The 25,682-nt window shown below is 46.9% G+C and overlaps 1 protein-coding gene across 1 annotated transcript in view; it reads right to left on the bottom strand.

The window, feature by feature from the left end:
* Positions 1–4,170: 4,170 nt before the first annotated feature.
* PARD6G (par-6 family cell polarity regulator gamma) overlaps positions 4,171–25,682 on the bottom strand; it is a 219,298-nt gene continuing 197,786 nt past the window's right edge. Inside the window, exon 3 of the mRNA XM_069620570.1 lies at positions 4,171–6,936. Coding sequence (XP_069476671.1) covers positions 6,080–6,936 — 857 coding nt within the window. The 3' untranslated portion in view covers positions 4,171–6,079. The remainder of the gene's footprint in view (positions 6,937–25,682) is intronic.

The raw sequence follows: 25,682 nt of genomic DNA, 5'->3' as shown, positions 1-25,682 counted from the left end.
TTTGGTGAAAATCCTTGGGCGGAGGAGTCAGCCCGAATGGCAGAACTTGAAACGGATAATGAGAAGCTCCAACTGTGAACCTCAGCTACTGCCTGTGCTTGAGATGGATTGGCACATTAAAATAAGCGTCCTGAAGGGCCAATGACACCATTCAATCCTGGAGTTGGAAGGCCTGAATTATCTGAGAAAGTGTGACCATCTTGAACTTGTCCTTCCGGAGATACTTTTAGTCCTCTGTCCTTCTTGGTGATTAGGAAATATGGAAGAAAGCCATCCTTTGTTCCTCTGTAGAGGTACCGGCTCTATAGCACCTTCCTCTAGCAGGGTCAAAATTTCCTGCACACCGAGCGGATCAGGATCTTTCAAAGAATTGCTCCCCGGTGGATGTTTGAGGTCTTTGAATAGAGGGAAGGCAGTAACCATGGGCTATGGTTTATAATGCCCAAGCGTCCGAAGTAATGTCTCGCCATTCTTTGAGATGCTGAGACGGTCTGCCTTCCACTGGGGTGTCGTGACCCAAGACCTCAGAGGTTTTGAGGCAGCTGAAGCAGTGCCTGTTGGTAAATATTCCCCTGCTTGATCGGGGTTTGCACCTCACCCTTGTCCACCACGAGGGAATCTTTGGCCTCTTTGACCATCCATTCCTCTTGCTCTTCCAGCTAAGTAGTAGCGAAAGGATCTACCCCTCCAAAAAGGGCCACTAAGGCGAAAAGGCAGAGGCTACCTAATAGCGGCACCCAAAGATTTGGCTGCCGCCTTCGAGGTCTGCAGCTTTCTCAAGGCTTTTGTCAGCCTTGCTACCAAAAAGACCAGTCAAAAGGCATGTTAGAGTCTCTAGACTGCATGTCTGGGGGCAAATCCAGATTTTCTTAACCACGCAAATCTGCGAATTACGGTGCTTGCTGCCATGGCTCTGCTGATGCGGTCAGCAGAATCCAGACTGGACTGAAGCGATGAACACATGGCTTCCTTGCCGTCCCCAACAATGGCCAAGAAACCATCTCTTTACTCCCCTTTGGGAATATGCTCAGCCGCAATAGACATGCAGTCCCATAGAGTATGAAAACTTTACTAAGGCACATATGGAGTTGGCTGACTTAAGAGCCATGCTCTGCGCAGAAAATACTTTCCTTGCCCATGCATCTACCCTTTTGTTATCCCTATCCGGTTGGATGGTTGGATAAGCTGCTTGTTTTGAGGTTGCAGTTGTTGCCTGCACCACCAGACTTTCTGGGGTGGAGTGTTTTGACAACTAGTTGGGGTCACTACTAGATGTGCAGTATTTTCTCCACAAGTTCTTGTTTACTGCTGGACTTGACTCCAGCTTCTCCAATTGGCACTCACCCTTTTCTGAAGAGCAATGTGAAAAGGTAAAATGGGACCCTTTTGTGGACCTTTATCAATGATGTCCGTTAGATCATCCTGCTCGAAGAGGAGGGTAGGTCTCCTCTATCCCATGTAATTTACAACCTTCGACATCAACTGCCTGTATGAGGCATCTGCATGTTTATCAGACTCAGGCTTACCAAATTCTAATTCTGGTGAATTGTCCATACCATTGGCTGTTTGCAAATTTTCATAAAGGTCCTTTAGCCTGGATTCCTCCGATATAAAACTATCAGGGACATTTGGTGCACCATACTGCAACCCAAATGATGCATCATTATCAGATGGCTCATTGCCCTCATAGGGGTTAGTGACCTAAAGTAATCCTTTCTTGGTAAAGGAGTGAAAGTTCTCATTGGTAAGGGCATCTAAGGTTTCAAAAATGTTGACCTCGACGCTCGAGGGGTCGTTGAGGTCTTCAATGAAGACGTTGGACTTAGATGGTACTGAAGGTTTCAATGACATTGGTGTCCATGGGCCGGCTGGCGCAGCTGGTGTCGAGTGTGCAGACGCCCTCAACTTAATTTTTGACTTGTGACTCGAAGGATCCTTTGATTTCTCGTGTCAAGGCATTGACGGCTCTTGATATGGATCTGGCTTTCGTCCTGGGCTCGAGTGCATGCAGGATTTGGCTCGAGCCCTTCCCTTCCCTGCTTTAGAAGGTGGAGTAGGAGCATGGCTTGTCGAGGGTTTTTGTTTTTCAAAAGTTGAGCCTTTCTAACCTGAATGCTTCCCATTCGGCAGTAGTGGAGGCCTTCGTGGGACAGGATATAGCTCTCTCAAAAGTGGACATTGAAGTGGGCGTCTTATGGTACCTCTTCGAGTTCCACAACTAGTGGTGGTAGCCACTTCTTGACCTGGACCTTTTTGCCTTCTTTCATCAAGGAGCATTGCCTCTCGCATCATTAGAGAGATTCTTCGCAGAGTAGTCGATGGGGATTTCTTAGGGTTTCTACCTACTGCCAATTTCACCTTACGCTCCTACAGAGCTTTTCCAGTCATCGATTGACATTATCGAGCAGGCCGAGGTCTTGTGCTCCAAACCAAGACACCACAAGCATACTCTATGCAGATCAGTTAGCGACATCTTGGAACCACAGTCGTGCCACTTCTTGAACCCGGTCTTCGGGGTAGACAGTGTCAAAGGTGAAGACATTTTCGTATACTTCACAAAGTAAATACTGAAGGATGCCATAGTTGAAGTGTAGGCTTACTCAAAAAAATCGGAACTGAAGCCAACGGGTACTGCGTATGCTATATATGCCTTTGATGACATCCGAAACGGACGCCCTCGAGGGACATTGAGTCAACTGCATCGACGCACAGAGCCCTCTGCCAAAAATTAATTGAAAGCAGCTGAAGCTGCGTACATCAAAGATGAGGAATACTTTGGAGGACACAATCCATTTGAAATACAGTTTAAGTGAAAGTTAAACTTTTCTTTTACTGAGGATTCCCAGCCTGACAGCGGGGGAATATTCATGAGCATGTAAATCCATGCCAGACCCCATGCTGGAGAAGAAAAAATAGACAATCGAATATGTAGAGGAGAGATCTCCAAAAACTTAACATGCAATAAAAAATAAATAATAAAAAATGTGATGGCCCCCAGGGGTGGAGCTAAGGGGATCTAATTGGCTGTGGGCATTATGACCCAAAATTACTCGGCGCACTAAAGTGACAAGCAGTTTAGAAATCTAAAGGTGCACTGCTTTTTCCATTACGGAGGAGTCCCAACCGGACGACGGAGAATATTCAAACACATGTGAATCCATAAAGGATCCCATGCTGGAGAAATTGGCACAGGGTCCAGGAGCGATTGCCTGCAGACACTGTGGAAGACAGCAATAACTGCATGCTCCGGTCTGAGCCTTTATTGCTGTGCGTCCTAATTTTATGTCAAACTGTTGAAGCATGCTGCTTTCCACACTCAACTTCGTAGATTTCTCTTGAAAGCCAACCACCTACTTTTCTGTTACACCACTCTGAAATAGCATCAATTGCTTGCTATACAATAACCTGTAAACATACTTAAATTCACTATGTAGGAAGTTTCCACAAGAATGTACGACTTGTCATAAGTGTGTAAGCATTGAACACAAGTCTATCATGCTTGCTACCCCCATTTAAAATCTCCCAGAACCTGTAAATCTGCACAAGACGTCAAGAAAAAGTATTGGGTAGAGTCCTCTTTTGTTACAGGAAGGGGAGGGCTGACTCAAGAGGGACCGATACATTCTCACGTCAACACCATTGAGCGCAGGATACATCACACAATATGGTTAGGTACCAACCTACAATATCACAAATGTTAACATGTCTAAAAACACAGGGTAGTTATTATGGGTGTTATTCTAAAAATCTGTCATATGTACAACGATTTCAGTGTTAGTAACAGTGTGATTGAGTACACTACGTTGGTCACCAACATCACTGATATCTTTGTACATATTTTTTGAGAATAACACCCATAATACGTGTTGTATTATTAACTATCCTGTGTTTAGACAGGTTAACATTTGTGATATAAAGTGTGAATACATTTTGTTGTAATGATTTTCACTGATTATAAACTAAATGAAGGGGAAATGTATACTCCGGTCTGGTTGTAGGTTGGTACCTAACCATATTGTGTGGAAGGGCGGGGTATCCTGTGCTCAATTGTGTTTACATGAGAATTCATCTGCACAACAGATGCATTAAAATGGTGTGAAAACTTTCGACTCAACAAACAAAATGACATACTATGGAATCATCTAAATGTCCTTGTAACAAGAAAAAGGCTTAATGTATTAATTCTTTATTTATCACGTGTGCTCCTAAAAACAGCAATATACAATAAAGAAATAATGGAACTCTAGGGCACACATTTGGAATGGTTCATTTGAGGAGCTGCGTAACAGTCCAAATTATTATTTTTTTTAACAAAAAATTACTTTCTGCCACATACAAAAAAGTTTTAATACAAAACAGTAAAAAATAAAAACATGAAAAGTGGAGTGAAAAACCTTATAAAAACAATACTATTGCATCCTTGTTCCTATTAAATCTAGGCTAATTATGCAAATTAGGATGACAAACGTAAACTTCTGGTACTTCTTAAAACCAACGTTTTTTTTCCAGTAGATAGTCCAGGTGAGGAAGAACACTGAAGGGAGGATGAAAGCAATCCAAATCGTTGATCTGAACAATATTCAAGGCACTGTGTTAACAAGCGGAGAGGATACACTGGCACGCGAAGGCTTGCGATCACGCATGCAGGGCATTCATTGGGCGTAATACTTCAAGACTTTGCTGCACATCTTCCAGAAAGCTACCCTTCAAAACAGAAAAAAACGACCAAAGCCCACATCCACCAAGTGGTTTACAGCACACGCTGTCTTACAACAACATTTCAGTTCCTTACAATCTATTTTAACTCACATTTTTGTTCAAGAAACTGTACACAAACATAAAAACACATGTAGTAATACAATTAGACAGTAATAATAACTGCCCCATAAATATTCACTTATAAAAAATACCTTATTTTACTTAGGGGTACCGGGTTTAGTAGTGATAAAGACAAGTGATCCTCTTTTCCGAATGGACATTTTCAACTAGGATTCTAATAATTATGCAGAACGGGGCTTGTAAGTGAACCACGTGGTGTGTAAGGAGGTGCAGCGCCAGTCAACGCAATACCATTGTTGGAGAGTAACACGAGGATTGGAGGTGGGGAAAACTGCCTGACCCTGCCTTGTGTGAAAGTTCGCATGCAGAAATGCAGCGGACCAGCAAGTGGCGCCAAACCTAAAGAAATATCAACCAGTGTCTCTCCATACGCTCCTGGCTCGCTTTCTTTCGAAGACGACATATTTAACACAGTTAATTTGGTCATAGTTTGTATGGCAAAAGCAGGGTAATTCTTTTCCATAGACATGTTTTGCTTCAAATTAAATTGGTCTGAATGAGACAAACAACTTTCAAAAACTGTGTAAACATACTGAACGCGTTAATGTCATGAAAAAAAAAACCATGGTGAGTGATGAGGTCCAAGCTTGGATAACTATAAAAGGACAGTCTTTCCCTGGGATAAACTCGTCTCTTGTTACCAAGTTAATTGAGATGCCAAGCTGGTATTAGAACCACATGACTGCCTCTATTTTTTTTATTGTGGGGGGCGGGAGGAGAGAGAGGAGACGGCAGGTCAAACAATTGTCGCCTCCCTTGCTTTTTCTTTGGCCACGAATACCACCAGTTTGGAATGCATGGTGACAAAAACGAAGCCATGACAAACATAGAATGGGTCACTACAATAATGGCCTGGGCCACACGTAACAGTAAATCCATTTTCTAACAATAGTGTAGGAGTGAATTATTTTCATTACAATGCACCTTAGGTGGGTGACGCACCGCATCAAAACCCACAATTTAGTGATTTTTAGGAATGAGATTTAAAAAAAAAAATGCACAAATAAAAAGGAACACTTCCATTGTCAGTTCTTTTAAAGCATGGGTTCTCGTACTGCTATTGAAACCATCGCATGTTTTGCATAACTTTCCCATCTCGGCTGGTTGAAGTCCAATGCAGAACTGGGCGCACCCCGGGAACCAAGACGAGTTCGACCCACAAACAATTGCCGAGAATCCATTTGCGTCTTTGTGTTCATAAAAGTATCAGGATTGTAATGGCACCCAGTTTCAGCACACACTATAGGGTTATCACCGTCCCATCCTCCTCTACGCCTCCTCTGGGGATAACCAGGCTGTGTCGTGGGTCAGATTTTAACGAGTTTAGTATTTTGTGGATACTACCATTGCTTTCTCGTCCCGAAAGGTTGCGCGCCAGTTCTCTCTGTAGCCTGTGGCTGAGGTTGCTGCCGTTGAGCCGCGTAAGGCTGTTGGAAGGAAGGCTGTGTGATTTTGGAATGTGCAACGGCTCTAGGCAACCCTCAATGACAATGTCCGCTTCTTCGTCACTCTCCATCTCATCCGGGTGGAAGTTCTGCAGAGCATGTGACGACGGCAAGCTGTGATGGCTGGCGGTGCTGTCCGTAGACTGCCCAGAGCTGCCGGACATCCTACTGCTTCGGATTATATTGTTTCTTTGGTTTGCTGGCTTGACTGTTATTATGAGGTTGTGACTGTTGGCAATCATCATGTCCGTCACCTGGTCGAGGGTTTTCCCGGCCACTTCTATGCCATTTACTTCCAACACCTCATCGTTGACAGCCAGAAGACCCGTGCTCTCCGCCAGGCCCCCGGGAACCATGCGAGAAATGAAAATGCCTGGCACTTTCTCCAGCCCCTGCGGAGTCACCCGGACGCTGGTTCCGTCCCGGATGTAGAACCCCAGCGGCTTCTCACAGCCGTGCCTGTAGAGGCGCACTCTGCGGTGCGTCTCGGGTAGGATGTCGACGTCAATGATGGAAGACACGGGTCTGAAGTCATGAGGCATACTGATGTTGATGTGAGGCCGCCTGCGTAGGTTGTCATTGCGCAGAGTTACCAGTGCCTTCTTCCTCCTGGTCAGGGTATTTGTCCCAAAATTACTGTAGTCCACTTCCTCTGCAAAAAGAAAAGAAGACCAACGTTAAAATGATGGTACTAAATACAGAGATTTATTCTATAGCAAGCAAGGCTTATAGAAAGCAGATTTGACGAGACTTGCACATTAATAAAGCCCCCCGTTGCCACCAAACGTCCACCAAAAGTACGTTAGCTTGACCAATTCTTAACTGCATGGCTTTTTTCCTAAAAAGGGTGAACCTCACCCATTAGCAGTGCATTTGCTGCCAGCTTTGTTTACTGGTTTCGCTTGAGAGCTACCAGCCACGTAGCAGTAGCCGCTGTAAACCCTTGATTTGTTCATAAAGGAAAACTAAAGGTGCTCTAATAAGAGCAGGCACATTAACTAACGTGAAGCTTTACAGAACGTGAACATAGGCATGTCATGTACAACCCACAGCAGCGAGATCGAAGGCTTTCACACACATCCACATCGAGGGGAAACGGGGACATAGCAATGTTGGGGAGAAAAAGGCCAATTAAAGGGCATACAGGGCAGCATAAAACCAATATACAGATTGAACCAATGAAAATAATACCGGATCAACACAAGTCTGCACACGTTTAGTAACTAGTATCAAAACGCATACTTGGAGGAAATAATTCTTACAAGAAGCATACAGATTCATGAAAGTTAACATCTACAACAGAGTTCTCTACATGATAATTAGAACTAGTAGATTATTTTTTTTTAACGAAAGCGAGCTTGATCACAGAGAACCTTAAATATGGTCTTGGTTTGGTGTGGTCAGATTCAGGAGGTACAAATGTAATAGGTAGTGGAACTGCAGCCCACCCTAGAGGCACAAAAAGGGTACAACATTTTAGGAGGCTAGAGGTGGGTGGGTAGATTGCCAATTGGTTGGGATGATTGTCATTTTCGGTGTAAACAGATGTCAAGTTGGATGCAACTACTTAAAGGGCTTTGGGAAGATATTTGCCTGCAAATTCTACCAAAAGAAACAGATGGCCCTTTAAAGGTTTCCTTCATGGTCACCCCATACTTGGCATTTTATTTTGTTCAATAGTCTTCTACACGCTTCAATTTATTATAATTTCATCTAGTGTTCTCCCACATTCTCTTTTCTTATAAATACATTTTCAATTGCAAGTGTATTCATAACAGACGGATTTAACCACATACTCGCCCAGTCACAGAGAAGGGAGTGGATGGCAGCGGGTCATTAAAATGCACGTTTTGAGGAAGAAGTAGAAAAACGCATTTAATCATGGACTCATTCTTTTTTTTCTTCAAACTTTTATTATTCATTCAAAATACCAAACACAAAATAACCAATCCCCTACCTCCCCCCACCCAAACCCCCAACTGCAGACTCACAACCATGCCATCCCAGAGCATAACCCATTCAGTGTCCATTTTAATACCACCTTAAGCCAACTTTACACTGTCTTATGTTGGCCATCAAATACACCGGACATTCCCCAATTGCTTATATATTCCGCCACCCTCTCAGCCGTCTGGAGCAGAATCAGGGGAGCAAACCGTTAGAGCCGTATCCATTTGATATTGTCTATAGGGGGTCCAGTAATCCAACGGCCGACTTACACCTGGAAGTGTAAAAGCGTACATGGTTTCCCGTCGTTCACATAAGTCCATACAGTCCAGCCATTTAGCGAAGGTGGGGGGGGCGGGGGGGAGACACCTTCCCCATGCTCTAGCCACAAGATATCTAGCCATCACAGATGCCATACCCAACAGTCTTTTTCTAGTACGAGTACCCCCTTCAATCAATGCCAAAAGCCACATTTCAGGAGAATATTCATACATCGATGGCAACATCAGCGACATGGCCTCTTCAATATTCCCCCAGAAAGTCCTAAGTCTTGGGCAGCTCCAACACACTTGATAGAAGCCTGCCCTCTCCGACCCACATCGTTTATATGCCGAGGAATGCTCCGGAAAGCATTTACTAAGAGTGAGCAGAGTGTGGGAGGCCTGGTGTATGTACTTGTAATGGATGAGACTATACCGGGAGTTCAACGAGATATGTCGCGTTTGTGTGCAAATATGCTTCCATTGCCCCTCCCCCAGAACCTTCCCAAGAGCAGCCTCCCAATTGGTTTTGACTGAGAGCTCTCGCATCACCCTCCCTTATCAGTTTATAGAGCGTAGATACTACCTTTACATATGTTGCTGGGCAAACTATAGAGCACAAAGCAGGATGGCGACGCAGAGCTTGTGGAAAACTCGGCCATTTAGCCTTAAGAATACTCTGCAGCCTATAGTACTGAAGCAGGGTCACTGCATCCATGTCACCTCTAGCCACAAGTTCGTCCCACAGTATAATCCGCCCATCCAGCACCAAATCTCCCAGGGTTTGCACTCCGAGTGCCTGGAACCGCTCCTTAAAGGATATCTCAAACGTAAGCGGAATCCCTATTACATTATACACTGGCAGCTCAGGCACACAATGCGGATCGGATTGCAATAATAAGATGATCCTTTCCCAGGCCCTAGAGGTAATCTCCACCGGCTGAACCTCCCCCCTCGGCACCGCGTCCCTGTTACCCCACAGTATACCCAAAAGAGTGGATGGATGAGCCAAAGCCTTGGCAAACCTAGCATGCAGAACCGCATTGTCCGGGGGATCCCAACCAGATATATATATATTGCACCTGTGCTGCTAAATAATAAAGATATACATCAGGGTATTCCAAGCCCCCTCCCCCGTAGGGTCTAGCGAGTAGCATATGCAATCCTGGCCTGCTTGCCCGCCCAAACCAATTTTCTCAGTAATTTCTTAATACGAGCCCAATAACTAATTAATTAATTCCTGTAACAGCGCCTCTATGCCTGCGGGCTGTGTGAGCGCTTTATAAATGTAAAATAAATAAATAAACTAGCAGGAGGCCATATCGGCACGTTATTATACACGTAAAGAAGTTTGGGCAGTATCACCATTTTCGCCAATGCGATCCGAGCGGCCTGTGACAAAGGGAGCCGTATCCACATCTCCGCTTTCTGTTCCAAGTTCTTTAACGGACAAAATTAGTTATCTTTATATAGCTTCTCCTTGACCAAGGACACCATAATACCAAGGTTACGGATACCATCTGGACACCACCGTAATTCCTTGCTCACCTGCGCCCTCTGAACCTCCTGGGTGAGAGGAAGCACCTCCGATTTCTCCCAATTAATCCTAACTCCAGATAGTTACCCAAACCTAGCCTCTTCCTGCATCAATGGGGGCAAGCTCTGTTGCAAATGCTTAATAGAGTAGAACATAGTCGGCATACAAAGATATAACAGACAGGTGCGTGTATGCATATATACCCCTCTGGGCATGAGATTCTCTAACATGACATGCAAGAGGCTCCATTGCCAGTGCAAATAACACCGGGGGGAAAAAGGACACCCCTGCCTCGTGAAGGCTATATCACCGCTGAGACTAGACCATTAGTGTATACCGCCGTCCTAGGCGCCGAGTACAGGAGCTTAATCCACTGAATATACCCGAGACCCAGGCCAGGCCACCGAAGGACTTCAAACAGAAAAGGCCACTCTACCGAATCAAACGCCTTTTCGGCGTCCAAGGCGGCCACAACCATTGGTATGTCCGGGTTAACGTTATGCATCAGGGTGATTAGGCGCCGTAGATTGTTTTGAGTAGACCACCCAGGGATAAATCCCGCCTGATCCGGCAATACCAAGGCAGGCATATGAAGAAGTAACCGCCTAACGAGGACCTTGGCCAGGATTTTGTTGTCTGTGTTCATAAGCAAGAGCGGTTGGTAAGATGATAAATGCTGGGGGTCCTTCTCGGGTTTCAACAGTACAGTGATCAGAGCAGATGTGGTGGATTCAGGAAGAGTACCGCTGGCCATAGGCCGTCATACATAGCCAGGAGATGGGGAGTAACCAAGTCTATGTAGGCCTTCTAAAACTCAGCCGTGATGCAATCTATACCCCGGAGCCTTCCCGTTGGGGAGCGACGTAGCCTCACAAACCTCCTCTTCCGTGATAGGCTCGGTAAGAGTGCCACCCTGTTCTGGATCCAGCCAGCCCAAGGCCACTTCATCTAAATACTGCAGTAACGCATCATGTCCTGGAGTGGGCCGTGACCTATATAACAATTCATAACACCACTGGAACCTCATTTATCCCCTCTACATCCCGTATACAACCCCCATCACCCCCTCTATTTCAGTTATACAGATAGATGGACTCTCTTTCCTAATAGCCCATGCCAGTGTCTTACTAGGTCTATCCCCTTCCCCAAATTTCAATGCTTGTATTGGGTCCCCCAGGTATCTATCCTCGCCAATCGCCAACTCCTGTAGTCTCTCCCTAAGTCGCTTCAGCTCCCTACTAAGTTCAGGAGTATCCCGGGTGCTCTGCTTCATTTCACCCTCCCTAATCTCACACTGTAGCTTCCTCATGGACCTTCTGATGGTTTTCAACACTCCCCCCCCCCCCCCTTCCTTAGAAATAAAGAACCCCCCGTATATAGACTTTAAATGCTTCCCACACTATGCCCTGATCTGGGACGGACCCTACATTGGACTGAAAAAAACATGTCGACATCATTCTCTATCTCGGACCGAAATACCCCATCTTGAAGCGCAGCTGTGCGGAATCGCCAGCGCAAGGAATTAGGTGCACGGGCCACGAAGTTAAACGTGACCACCACAGGAGAGTATTCCGACAAGGTTCGGGGCAGAATACGCGCCTCAGGCCGCACCCAACATGTGCCCGGAGGCCATCACATAATCTATACTGGTCGAGCTCCCATGCACTCCAGAATAGAACGTAAACTCCTTATCAGTGGGATGCAACTTGCACCATACATCATGCAAATCATGAGTCAATGCAATATTATTCCATGCACTAGCCGCATGCGGCAGGTTCCGCTGCATCAACATGGCTCTGTCCATATCTAGCGTGAGTGCCATATTAAAGTCACCAGCCCATACCGTGTCATACCCAGGAAACTTATGGAGATGACTTGCACACGTATGAAAAAACTCTGGAGATTCCATGTTTGGGGCATGCACATTCACAACCAGAAGCTTCAACCCCATTACTTCCCCTGCCAGTATTAAAAACCTGCCCTCCTCATCCAATATCAGATCATGAAATCTTTATTGCAGCGACCCATCTATGTATGTAGCAACTCCCCTGGAATGAGAAGAATAAGACGAATACCACCTATGAGAGCCCCAACCCGCCAAGCTCGGAGGTGTAATGCCTCTAGCTAGATGGGTCTCCTGAAGACATAATATATTCACCCCATGATTCCTACAGTAATGGCCTATCAACCGTGTCTTCTGGTTGGTGAAACCCCGGATGTTCAAGGACATCACCGCCACACCATTCCCGGGGCTACTACTTGTTGGAGCCAAAACCAAGCATCCAATATATAAGAAGCAGACCACTCTTTCCCGCATCAAAAACAATCAACCCCGATACAGCCTTTCCTATACCAATTACTTTCCTCAAGTACCCACCAGAGACCAAATACCACATGAACAACCACTTCCAGGTGGCTAGCCCCTGCAAACAAAGTCGCAGTCTCCCCCCCCCCCCAACCAACAACACTGGTAACCCACAACAAAACTCCCCTCCCTATCCCACACACGCCAGAAACAACCTACTGGCACTCCGACCCCTCCCCCCTACCAACCCAACTAAACCCAACACACCGCAGCATCTGCGGTAACTGGGGCACTGGGGGCAACTCAAGCGCTCCTTATGGCACGACCGACAAACAACTCATCTTCCCTACATCCCCCGCCACTCCAAGTTAAATCATGCAATAGCCTCCCACACATGCCAATTCACAAGCTGCAGGATATCAAAACCGTATCAAGGCGGGCGTCGTGGCGACCCCTTAGACTCGGGCAAATTCCTCGCAAATTGTTCCGCAGCCTCTGGTGCAGTAAAAAACACCACAGTCCCATTGTGCTGCACTCGCAATTTGGCCGGGTACATCATAGAGTACTTTATTTCTTTACGCCTCAGGGTACTCTTGGCCACTTGAAAGGATCCTTTGATCCTGAACTGCCGGACTGAAATCTGGAAACAGCCATATGGTGGAGCCCCCCCATTGCAGTGCCTCTTTCTCTCGGGCTGCTCGCAATATAACATCTCTATCGCAGTAACAAAAGATTCTCGCAATGATGGGGCATTGCGGGGCGCCCGGGGGCGGTCTGGCTGCCGAGGAACGATGGGCCCGCTTTACCATATACATATCAGACAGCGAAAGATTGTCGAGCACATCCAGCAACAATTGTTCCACAAATTTCTCAATGTTATCAATTTGTGTAGACTCCGGAACACTCACAACCCTAATGTTATTCCTCCTCGAGCGCCCTTCCAAATCCTCATTCTTGGCCGCTATCTTCTTCACCACTTGCTGCAGACTGGAGACCTCGCGCTGAAGGACTGCCACAGTATCTTCAGCGGTCCCGATTCTCTGCACCGCCTCCACCATACGCCCGCATAATTTCTCGATTTGCACCGCAGAGATATCCACCTTGCAAGTGAGGGCGTCTATTTTAACCCACCCCCAACATGTCCGTGCTCCCCGTAAGTGCCAGCAGGGACTGATTCAGGGCGGCCGCATCCACCTTTTCAGTAGCTGGCGCCCGTGACGCGGCAGCCTGGGCCTGGTCTGCGTGGGCGAACATATCCATTCTCACCCGATTCTTCTGATTGCCCATACCTCCCCCATGCAGGGCACAGCTGGCAGCCCCTCGCTCCGGACCTCCGTATACCTGAGCAATCACCCTACTGGGGCTGTGCCCAAGCGTACCTGTGCCTCCAATCAGGATATATCATAAGCCGCTCCCCGTGCCCCAAACGAAGAAGCCCACCACTGTCCAACCCCCCCGGCACTCCAAGTTATTCCGCACAACTCTCCCTGCTGTCCAGGGGTAATATCCAACAGGAGGCAGAGCACCCACCAGGGCCCACCCCAGTTCTTAGGGCAGTTAATCCTCTTTTAGAACAGAACGCTATATGGGCGCCAGTCCTGCCACCTGCCACTAATTCAGCAATCCATCACCAGCCTCCCGTCCATACAATGTTGCTGCCTGCAGTACCACTGTTCCCCCTCGGCCAACGATCACCGTTTCAAGCAGTTATGATAGCTTCTCCACCATCAATATTTGTCTCTATGGTTGTTTACCTAATAGCCATGCACTGAACACAGAAACAAGTGCTAAATATGGGAGGCGTAGTTCAGTGAATGACACTGCAGTTCAATTACCTCCTCGCTCAGAGCCAAGGTTGTATAATGTGGCCTGCAGGCACCCAGAGTCCACTAACACGTCACTTTGCGAGTCCTACTATCCGAAGCCCCATGGATATGCTGCTCCTCTGCGCATTAAGGGCCCACCTTCAACAACATTCTGCTCGTGAAGACGCTCCGCTACTCGCCTCCGTCCAGGCAGCCAGCAAATGCCCACCTGCAGGTTCGGAACAGACAGGACCATCTCAGATCCTCACCTGCACTATGGACTCCTTTTCAATTTTTTGACAACAGATTGTCAAAATGTTGAGTTTAACTGTTACAGCAGGACATCTCTCAAATTAAAGTTTTCACAGATGTCGCAAAAGGTAAATGTCAGAAGGGATGGAAACACTGGTAAACATATGGTGTTTGTAATGTTTGCTCTGAGTAAAGTATCTTCCTTTTGAGCAATGTCAGAAGGTCACCAGGGTAAAATAAGTTGCGAGCTCTCAGTTTGAAAACCTATGCCTTTAAACTGTATTGGTCTCTTTTTTGCGATTGTTTTATTTACCCCCCCTTTTTATTAACCCCCCACATCAGCGTCCACGGCTTTTCCAGGTCATCTGTCCTGATGTCCAAGTAAGTACAATTCTGTGCTACCCCTGCTCTAGGTTTGTCTTTGTCAAAGCGGTCATGAATTCTATGACTAATGGCATTCTCCGTGGGCATGGATGTATGAGGTATGTTCAGGTTTGATACCTCGTTGCTCCAAACAGACTCCATACCACTGCAAACTATCAGTTCCAACTCGGTTTACCCTGCTGATAGTTTGAAGCCTAGATTCGAAGATCTTTCTTTTCAGAGCATTTTGCATACCATAATGAATGCTTGCTCACTTCCCCCAAGTGGACTATTCCTCACTGTCCCCTTCCAGTTCTAAAAGGTCCATAGGCCCAGCAGTGCCGCTCCCCTCCCCCAATTCAGTTCTTTTAGGTGTACCTCATCTTGGCTACTAACTTTAAATAGGCTGTACTGCACCCAAGCCATCCAGGAAGGGGCTCAGACTACAGCAGAATCCTTCAGCTCTGTTGTTGCCGTTAAGTGATATATAACACTGAGATAGAGACTAGTTTAACAGTTCAAGATACTGGCGGCGAGGTTGAATGGTAATCCTTTGAGTTCTAATCAAACTGAACAAGAAGCCCATTATGTTGTGAACCTAATACATGTGTGTATACCTAAATTGAATTCACCATCGCTGATCGTTGTAACACAATCTACTAAACCCAAGTGCCTTGTATTTTAACATGGGTATGTATTTTAATAATTCCTTTTGATGTTTTGCGTTAATACATTTTATATATACACTGAAGGATTATCAATTAACCTTGCCAGTATCTTTAACTGTCAAACTAGTCATGGTTATATATAAATGCTACCACCCAGAAATAGATGGCGATAGCACTTAGTAATTAGCTCTACAAGTGCAGACCGGGTAGTTATCCATATCCAGTATTGGCATCGCTATGCACTAAATGCTCACAGAAGACCCCCCTCGCCTCACCTGCTCCCAAGGTTGCTATCATCATGCAATCAATATGAATAAGTGCCAATAACTGCAGTATGTTCATCTGCTAGCAGGCGCTAGGCTCTGGCATGTGTAATGGTGCAGAAGGAGGACAAAGGTGGCAGTGATTGTTATGGACTTCTTCACCGCGAAAATAGAGAGAAAACCTAACTTTCCTTACTTCCATGAGGGGTTTCCCTGCCTCAACTAAAATACTAAAGGGGACCGTCAGAATGTCCTTGTAAACTCAAGGGTCCACCGTCCTGTGCCAAATTCTCCAATTCTGTCCCTCACACTTATTCTCTTGGACCAAGAACTTTGACACAACCATCTAGTTTAGTTATGACTCCCTTCTCCTGGACTGGGTGGCACAGTTTTGATGGCAAGTTCGTAACTAGGGAGAATGATTCATTCCCCATGTTCCAATACTTCACAAAGGATTGCCTATCCTAGAACACACCATCAGAAAGTTCACAGTTTCTGCCCTACAGGGGGATTTATTCCTTTCCCCTGGTCTCAATGTTTGTACTCCATTCTCTTGATTGTCAAGAGAAGGGCTCCCTTCTCTTGACTGACTATTCTCTAACCTGGGGGAATGACTCCCTTCCCCAGGCATCTTGGCTTTTCCCTGTGGATGTAACGATACCAGGAGAATTACTCCCATCTCCTGCTATCTTGGTTTTACAGTCACTTTACCCTCAGCTATACTCGGGTGGAGGGGTGGGGGGGGTGTGGGGGGGGGGGGGAATGACTCCCGTCCTCTGAGGATCCTTGTTTCACCATTTTCCTTCCTTCTCAACAGTTCATGTACAAGTATGATATTTAGCCCAGGTTTCCCCAGTATAGCCCACTTGGTTTCCTACTTGCCAAGTGCAGCCACAAGGAAGACGGCTTGCATCTTTCTCCTTGTTTGGGTGCAGGTACCAAACCCACCTTTCTCGGTCCTTGTAGTTTGGTAGACTTGGTTCACTCTCCTGCCAAGTACTGCCACCAGGCAGATGGCTTGCCTCCAACTGTTAGGGTCCCAGACCCTTCTCCGTTAGGGTTTTCCCTACTCGCGTTAAATGTCCCACGTGCAACCTTAGCGCCTTTTTGCCTCTCCGGTGGGGCTATAGCCACCTGCTTCCTACTAGGCCGTGAGGGAGCCGCTTCCGCCCGCCTGGTGACGGTCCATGTGCCCCCTCTGGCTTTCCCGTACCGTCCTTTACCTTGCTTCGGGACTCGGTACCTTGCCAGGGATAGACTTGTGTCTGCTTCACCAGGCTCTTGTCGGCAGTATCTGTGGTCGCCTGGCTTCTCCTGTTCTCAGGCTGCTCAGCTTCCCTTCTTCTGAGCAGTTGACACGCCTCCACTCTGAAAAATTCCTCCAGGAATTCTAGCAGCTCCCCACCTGCATCCTCTGTTCCTGCGTCTGTTCCCAGACAGGATTGGATTCTCCCACACTTGCGATCCCTTGCGCCCGATGGCTCCTTCGGCTGGATTCGACAAAGGGTCTTGTCCTTTTTCGACCTTTATACTATGTTGCAAGCATACTCTTGATGAGTTAAGTCCTTCCGTTTCCCGGATGGGATCTTCATCGTTCCGCAGGACCAACTAGTTTCAATCCTAGACTGACTTGCATCGAGTATGTTCTTTCGTCCTAGTACTTCCCAGATAGACAAGCGGTTACAATAGTACATGTTTCTACAAGGTACCAAGCGCTCAGAAGGAGAAAAGAGTGAGTATGTGTGGTTGTGGTGTGCTGTCTCGGGCCATAACCTAGATGAGTGTCCCTGGTCCCAGGGGGAGGGTCTCTCCCCATGACATCCTCCCACTGTGCACCCCTCCACCCCCTAAGAGAATTGTTGGGCATCGGCCTTACCACCCTGGTCCCATGGGAAGGGGCTCCCCCTGGGGAGAGGTGACAGGATCTACGGATTCGCCACATGTGTTTAGTGCTGCATTTTTCCACAATTTTTGTGGTGGTGCTAGCCCTGCATACCCCTTGGTCTTCCTCCAACCCCTCTTTCCTAACACCTACCTCTTACGCTTTACCCACCTGTGGCAGTTTGCCATCTGGCAAGAGTGTGAAAGCCCTTGCTTTTTTTATTTGTATTCAAATAAAATGATGCTGGTAGTTCCATTTCTGAACAGGAGGCTTGCTAACCAGGCACCATTTTCATAAATGGAATTTTGATCTCGGGCCGTGTCTCCATGTTCTCCTTCGCCCTGCGTGCTGCCTCTGCTTCCCGACTCCCTCCCTTCCTCTTCCCCTCCCTCCACCCTTGATTGGTTGGCTCTCTCCTCTCAACTGAACCCTCGCATGGAAGCTATCTGCCTGGGAGCCCCAACGGCTAAGGGCCCAAGGCAAAGGGCGGCTCCAAGAAGTGTCTGCAGGGGAAGCCAGTGGCCAGCCAGCCGTCGACCAGCAGCAACTAGCATGATAGGACCAACCTATTGGGGGGGCGGGGGGGAAGAGTCATACACAAGTTGAATTACGAGGTCACTATGTTCAGTCTTGTACACAATCTGCGCTGTCAGGTGTAGACCTCTCTCCCACTATACGGGACTCAAATCTAGCTGTGTTTAGTCTTGCACACAAATTGCATTATGAGTTAGCTGTGTTTAGTCTGCTTATCATACGCTGATACCAGCTACAGCAGGTAACCTAGGCCCATCGTTACAGGACTTCCAACTCTAGACCCGGACAAACAAGCAATTCTCGCAGCCTATGGTACGTATAGCTCACACCACTTGCGTGGGCGGCCAATCCATGCACGCTAGAACAAGTCTACGGCTAAGCACATCTGGCCTAGTTTCACATATAGCCGTCCAGACTGAAACACTGGACTTACAACAACATCTCTGCCACTAGCATACAGCTACCACCACCCTGACTCTGAACAACAGCAATCTCTAACCCCAAGAGCACCCACGTGTCTCACCTCTATTTGGGCTGCTTAGTCGAGCGTTGCCAGCCACCCAAGTCTTAGAATGGCAAACATGCACACACGCATCTAAGCTCATCCCCTAGAAATGAACCACATCAACTTTGGTCACTAAGGGCGTTCAACCAAGGAAAAAGCACATCGAGGCCACACAAGTGGGGAAAGAGCACTATATAAATAACAAAATACAATAAATACTCCAATGCCGAAATTACAGTACAAACATGTGCCTTTACTGAGTCTCTAGAAACTTATAGATTGGGTGTTCCATGCGCTAGGACACCTGGTGAAATGAATAAGAATCTGCAAAAACAGTGTCTTACAACGTTATAATTCTTTAAAAATGAGTGAAAATATCCACAGGCACTCTGCTCTCAATGCGCAATAAATGTATTAATAAAATTAGACAAAATACCTAGAAAACAGAAATAAATAAGCAAATGCTTGTCAAAAATACAATAAGAAAACTTCATTAAATATAAACACAGATGATAAATTGCTTTATCTATGCAATTTTGTACAATGTGCAAACATCAAAGATTTGCAAAGTCGCATCATTGTGCAAATAATTGTAGGTACTATTCATCTGCCTGCAACTCAAAATGCTGAGTATTCAACCTTACATAAATATGCAATGTTGTCATAATCACCATGTGCAAAACAATTCCCATGTGCAAATATACATCTAAAGATAAAAGTCAATCACTCTGAACAGTGGTAGACTAGAGGGTGTTTCGAGCAACAAAAATTGCTTCTCAATTGTTCCCCATAGCATTATCTGGACCATCCCTTTTTCTAGTTCTACAGATTATTCATCTAGATATCGCTAGAACTGATGTCCGTCTTACTCAGGACCTGACTGTACCAGCAAATGATCCTTATATATTTCTTTCAGCACGGGTATATTATCACCGATCAAACATTATCTGTGGGTCATATTTAATGAAGTTCTTCTTACATTTTCGACAAGTATTTATGTATTTCTAAATGTTCTAGATTTTATTAACCCATTTATTGCGCATTGATTCACCTGCCCAAAATAGTTCATTGCTCCTTTTCAAACCCCAGTGGATATGCAATTTGAGAGAAATTACAAAATGACTCGTGAAACACTGTCTGAGGATTCTTTACTGAGTCCAGATGCCCTCGGCCCTGCTGTGGCACACAGAGGAGGTTCAAAGTGCCTGGTTGACTGCTGCATGAACACAGGTCAGGTGACTAATGATCTGCCACCCCACCTCTCTACCCCCCCCCCCCCCACCCCTGATCTAAATATAAATGGTATGCCCTCGTCTGGTGACATGTACATCTTTAAATTTAATAAACAACAAGGGGGTCCTGGGAGTCCCTCTGCCAGACATTAGTCCTTGTTACGAGAGCCTTACCCAGATTCTTTAGCTCACTATCTTTCACAGAGGAGAAATATCCAAAACGTAACAGTCTTAGTCCACCTCCACTCCTTCAGCCAGGGTTGGCAGGCCTAGCTAGTGGTGTGGAAGCCAGGGTCCCACCCTAGAGAGGTAATGTAGCAGTTGGGAGGGCCCTAGTTCCTGTGCCCCCCCCCTTTGTGGCTACATGAATGTAAAGAGTAAGATTTTTTCTTGCCAAAAATATTTCAACCAAGAAGCTGGCCAGTTTCTTTCTCCATTTCACAGGGAACTTCAAGGGCAGGCAGAGCAGCAGCAGCAGCGCCAAAACATCGCTGCAGCGAGCAAGAAGTCTGGGAGAATCAGTCATAGCGGGCTGGCATCTTCAACATCCTACGCGGAACAGATTTGGAAAATACTAAGCTGTAAGCAAAATGCATTGCACTCTGCTCTGCACAACGCCGAGCAAACAGTCTTACTGGCGACAAGTCTCCAGAGCGGTTCAACCCACTTGCTGGATGAGACACCAAATGCTCCTTGCACAAACTATGTTCTGACACGCCCCCTCAAGAGAAGGGCTACCAAATGGTCTCCACAACTAACTGGCAACATGCACCAGAGGACTAACACTGGGACACTACCATCAGTATAGCAGCCACCATTGACCAGACAGCAGGCCCACGTATGAAAAGTGGGTGGGGTTTAAACCCCTTATTGATTCTGATCATTGTAAACTGGCTCATGCGAGGATAAAAATGACAGTTGGCCCCAGGAACCAGAGGAAGGGTAGAGTCAACGGGTAGACAAAAAGGATGGATAAAGGGAAGTCAGGAAGCAGGAGGGTTTGGGTGAGGTCTTGCGAGGTGGAGGCAGATCAGGGGGAAGGATGGTGCAGAGGCGCGTGGAGGTGGATTATTAAGGCAGTGTGCAAGGCGAGGTATTGCTTGGTCAGAGAAATTGACACTTTGGTTCAAGTGGGTGTGTGTAAAGGGAGCAAATGAGAGGGTGATTGTGTGAAGGAGGGCGATTGAGGGAGAAGGTGTGGGCGGAGTAGCAGTAGTTGTATGCAGGAGGGGGCAGTAGTAGTGTGGAGGCAGGAGTAGCAGTATTGATTAGGATACGGAGGACGAAGTAGTGTGGTTTGTACAGAGGAGGAAGAAGTCATGCAGATGAGGGATAAGTAGCAGGAGTGGAGTGAAAAGAGTATTAAGGAGTAAGACCACAGGGTGAAGTAGACAATAGAGAGGCACATCAGAGGGATAGAATAGGGAGAGAGACAGACACGGTAGAGTAAGAGGGAGGAGGCAAGGGGGAGCAACAGCTAATCTAGGAAGAGGAAGAGTTTGGCATGTTAAGTGGGGCCCGAGTGTCTCAAGGCACCAAACCTACATCTTAACTCATTTGGGGGGTCTTTAGAATAGGAACCCCTAGATCGTTCTCAGAGTGAGTTTTAGACACACAAGGCTTTTGAATTTAGGCCATCACCTTGAGTTGGGCAGTTTTATTTTTTAGATGTAAGGGGTTACGGGTCTCTAGTCTACGGCTTGAGAGATACCTGGGTTACGGAGCAACTGCCCATTCCTAGGTTAGAGAGGAATGGGCCTTAGAGCCAATCTACTACAAAATCAAAATTACAAAATCCAAACCCTTGAACGTCTTTGTGAGTGTCTGTGTGTTGTTGAGCAATCTGCGAAACCATGTTGTAACCATTCCAAATTTGCGCAGTCGGGTAAATTTTTATAGCGAGGGAATCCTTTTAATCTGCAGAGATCATACCCAAACCTGGGGTTTCAGTATTCTGGGACTGCACTGCAATTATGAGAAGTTGGCCAGGTTTTCTCAAAAATGCCTGTGCATTTGAGAAACCCATTCGATATACGCGAGTGAGGCGGAAGACACGTTTCACGCTACTTTTAGCAAAAGTAGCGTGTACATGTTAAGGTTGGGGCCATCTCTGTAGTACGACCAGGGAGTTGAGGCCGACAGACGACCAACACTCCCCTCTTTCCAGCAGATCTTACATTCGCCCTAAGAAATGGGTTGTCTAAAGCAAATCAGAAAAATTGCACTTAAGCGTTATTTTCCTGCCGAACTGACCTTTACACAGTGGCTACCCACACCATAAAACTAGTCCTCGACCCAGTTCCTGCCGCTGCCCAAATCGGGTCCGAAGAGCAAAAGCAAAGTACAAGTTGCAAGTACTCTGCTGCATACCTACCAAATTAACGAATATTCTGCAGTTGCGCCCTTCGGCAAGCTCAATATCGGCTGACGAATCATTGAAGCAGCGAGGTGAACCAAAACATACTGATTAAAGAAGACATTTCTATATAGCAACCCATCAGTTACTTACAAATGTACTTTAAAGATTTTGTTTTAGAAAATATATGACCCGACTGAAGAGTGGGGGTTGCCTTGCACGGTATAAATATCTGGAGTCAGAGAACGAATAAGGCTGAACGACAGCTTCATTCGGTTTAAAAAGGATGACGGTCCTTGCAAGCCGCACTTTACCCAAAACAGCCGAGTTCTGCGCTACTTTAAACTCACATGAAAAGGAGAAACGAGGCACCAGGAGCGCCACTCCCATTGCTTGGACAGCTGCTTCCCATAGGTCCTGTCTGCCAGATGAAAATACCAATGGGTAGCCAGATAAGATTATATAAACAAACTGAATTCCTCAGAGAGGCAGGCTGCCAGACTCCTGCAGAACGGTTCATTTTGGACCTTTTTCCAGCCATGTGCACTGGGCCTTATTTCCTATGGGAACCGTGGAACATTCATTGACAGCTCTTGAAAGTACTTCAAAGAGAGAATTACTTCCACCAAGGAGCGCAGCACTTTGCACCAGCGTGACCTATTGTGGCAGTTCATCCAGTGACGTATCTACCCTTATTATAGATTACTGAAGTAATGGCGGAGGCAGGCAAGGCCTTTATTTGCTTGTGCAGACACCGTGCCCACACCGCTGAACAGATTAAAATATACTTCATGGCGGCAGAAGCACACACACACACACACACACACACACACACACACACACACACACACACACACACACACACACACACACACACACACACACACACACACACACACACACACACACACACACACACACACACACACACACACACACACACACACACACACACACACACACACACACACACACACACACACACACACACACACACACACACACACACACACACACACACACACACACACACACACACACACACACACACACACACACACACACACACACACACACACACACACACACACACACACACACACACACACACACACACACACACACACACACACACACACACACACACACACACACACACACACACACACACACACACACACACACACACACACACACACACACACACACACACACACACACACACACACACACACACACACACACACACACACACACACACACACACACACACACACACACACACACACACACACACACACACACACACACACACACACACACACACACACACACACACACACACACACACACACACACACACACCCCCCCCCCCCCCCCCCCCCCCCCCCCCCCCCCGACAGGAGGTACCCACACCCTCAATGGACGCACTCTATCACTATCAGATGCCTGAGGATCAAATTCCTCGGATGCCACACTCGCTCCATCCTCACGACTGTCACCAGCAGACACATCGTTACCTCCCACTTCCAACTCCCCGTGGACCCACCGACTTGCTGTTCCACAGAGAAATCACTGAACTGGAGATTCCAAATCAGAACCACCCTTAACACAACAACCCTTTTCTTGCTCCACCTTGTCCCATCGTCTAGACTCTAGAACCACATATGTCCCCACGCTCACCACCACACACAGGGACAAATGCACTCCCCTTTTGGGACAAACCTATGGTTCTTCACACAACGATCACCCACCCGACCTTAATGGGTCCTTCCTCACTCTGCTGTGCTCTCAAGCGATCCTGGTGTGCATGCACCCTTTGCAACACCCGGCATGTTCACATTCGTGATTACACCCCCACCAAGAGCAGCCGTCCTCAACCTTGAGCCAACCTTCCTAACCCTCATGCGTTCAAACAGTGATTTGCCCGTAAACATCGAAGGTGTCTGCCTATATGATGTCAAAGCCTCTGAAACAACCCTCCTGCCAACACAAACCATTGGCGATGGCCAGCTCAAAAGCTCTCTTCACAAAACCACTCATTCTTTCCACCAACCCATTGGCGCACAGATTACACACGGCTGTCCTATGGTGCCCGATACCATTGTTTCTCAGGAAATTCTGCATTTGATGGGACACAAATTGCACCCAGTTGTCTGTGACCATGCTCACGGGTACACCTTCCCAGTCAAATATCCTTTTGAGAAAAAGCAATCACCTTATCCGTGATTACGGTCTCAAAAGCAGCAACCTCTATAGTCAACCAGCACCACCATAAACTTCAAACATCCTTCTGAAACACTCCATGGGACCCATAATGTCCAATGCCTCCAAGGACCACACCTCAGTGGGAACATTCACTGGGTACACCGGGCGTACCACTCTGGTCTTATCACTCATGGCATATGCCACACTCCTTCACCACCCCCTACACCTCTTCATCCATAGCTGGCCACAAATACACCTCCTGCAACCTCCCTTTTGGTCAGGGATCTACCTAAATGCCCCTCATGCGCCAGCTCAACAAGTCTTGCTCTCACACTAACAGGAGGTACCAACATCTCTCCTCGTGTGACACCCAATGGTCCCTCTGCCAATTCACTGAAACCAGCATGTACCCCTTACCTTCCTCGCTACCCACCCGTGACCACTTCACAGCCATCACGCAGACCATCTCTGATCCACGCTAATTCCACATCTTTGGCCGATGCCCCCTCCCACTCAAACTAATCCACAGCAGGAAGCACACAAGCCACCTCAGTGCTTACATCACCCTCCCCCTGCACTTCCGGTGCCTCCACCGGCAATCGTGATACAATCTGTTACCACATTCTGTTTGCCTGGTAAGTACTCCACCCCAAAATAAAATTCTTGCAGATTCACCATCCACCTCGCAATCCTAGGGGACACCGACCCCACACCCTCGGGGGTGAGTACAAGTGGTTTGTGGTCCATCCCGATGACATATGGAATGCCCCACAAAAATGTCCCAAAATGCTTTCAGGCCCAAGAAGCAGCAAACGCCTCCCTCTCAATGACTGCATGCCGTTTCTCAGCATCCCCAAGCGCCCCGGACACAAATGCAATTGGCTTGCACACACCATCCTGCCACTGCTTCAAAACTGCCCCCAAGCCAACATTACTGGCATCCACAGTGAGCACAGTCGTGTTCTTTGGGTCAAACAACTTCAAAGATGGCTCCGTGTCTACATCCTCTTTCAATTGAACAAATTCATCCCGACACTTCTGAGACCATTCAAACCTAGCATTCTTCTTCAACAAAGCACGCATGCCCACACTTCTGCGCATACAGAAAGGTATGAACTTGACGTAATACTCTGTCATAACCAAGAATGACCCGAGTTGGTCCTTATTCACTTGGAAAGGGGCCTCCCTCATAACTTGAAGCAACCCTTATCTGGGCTTTATGCCACTGGCATAGAGTGTGTGCCTAAAATAAGTCACACTGGGCATCCCCACCTGACACTT

This window comes from Ambystoma mexicanum, chromosome 5q (genome assembly GCF_040938575.1).
Source record: "Ambystoma mexicanum isolate Mex_15411 chromosome 5q, UKY_AmexF1_1, whole genome shotgun sequence".
NCBI classification, from domain to species: Eukaryota; Metazoa; Chordata; class Amphibia; order Caudata; family Ambystomatidae; genus Ambystoma; species Ambystoma mexicanum.
The sequence above is the reverse complement of the archived record's forward strand: the minus strand, read 5'-3'. Positions and strand labels throughout refer to the sequence as shown.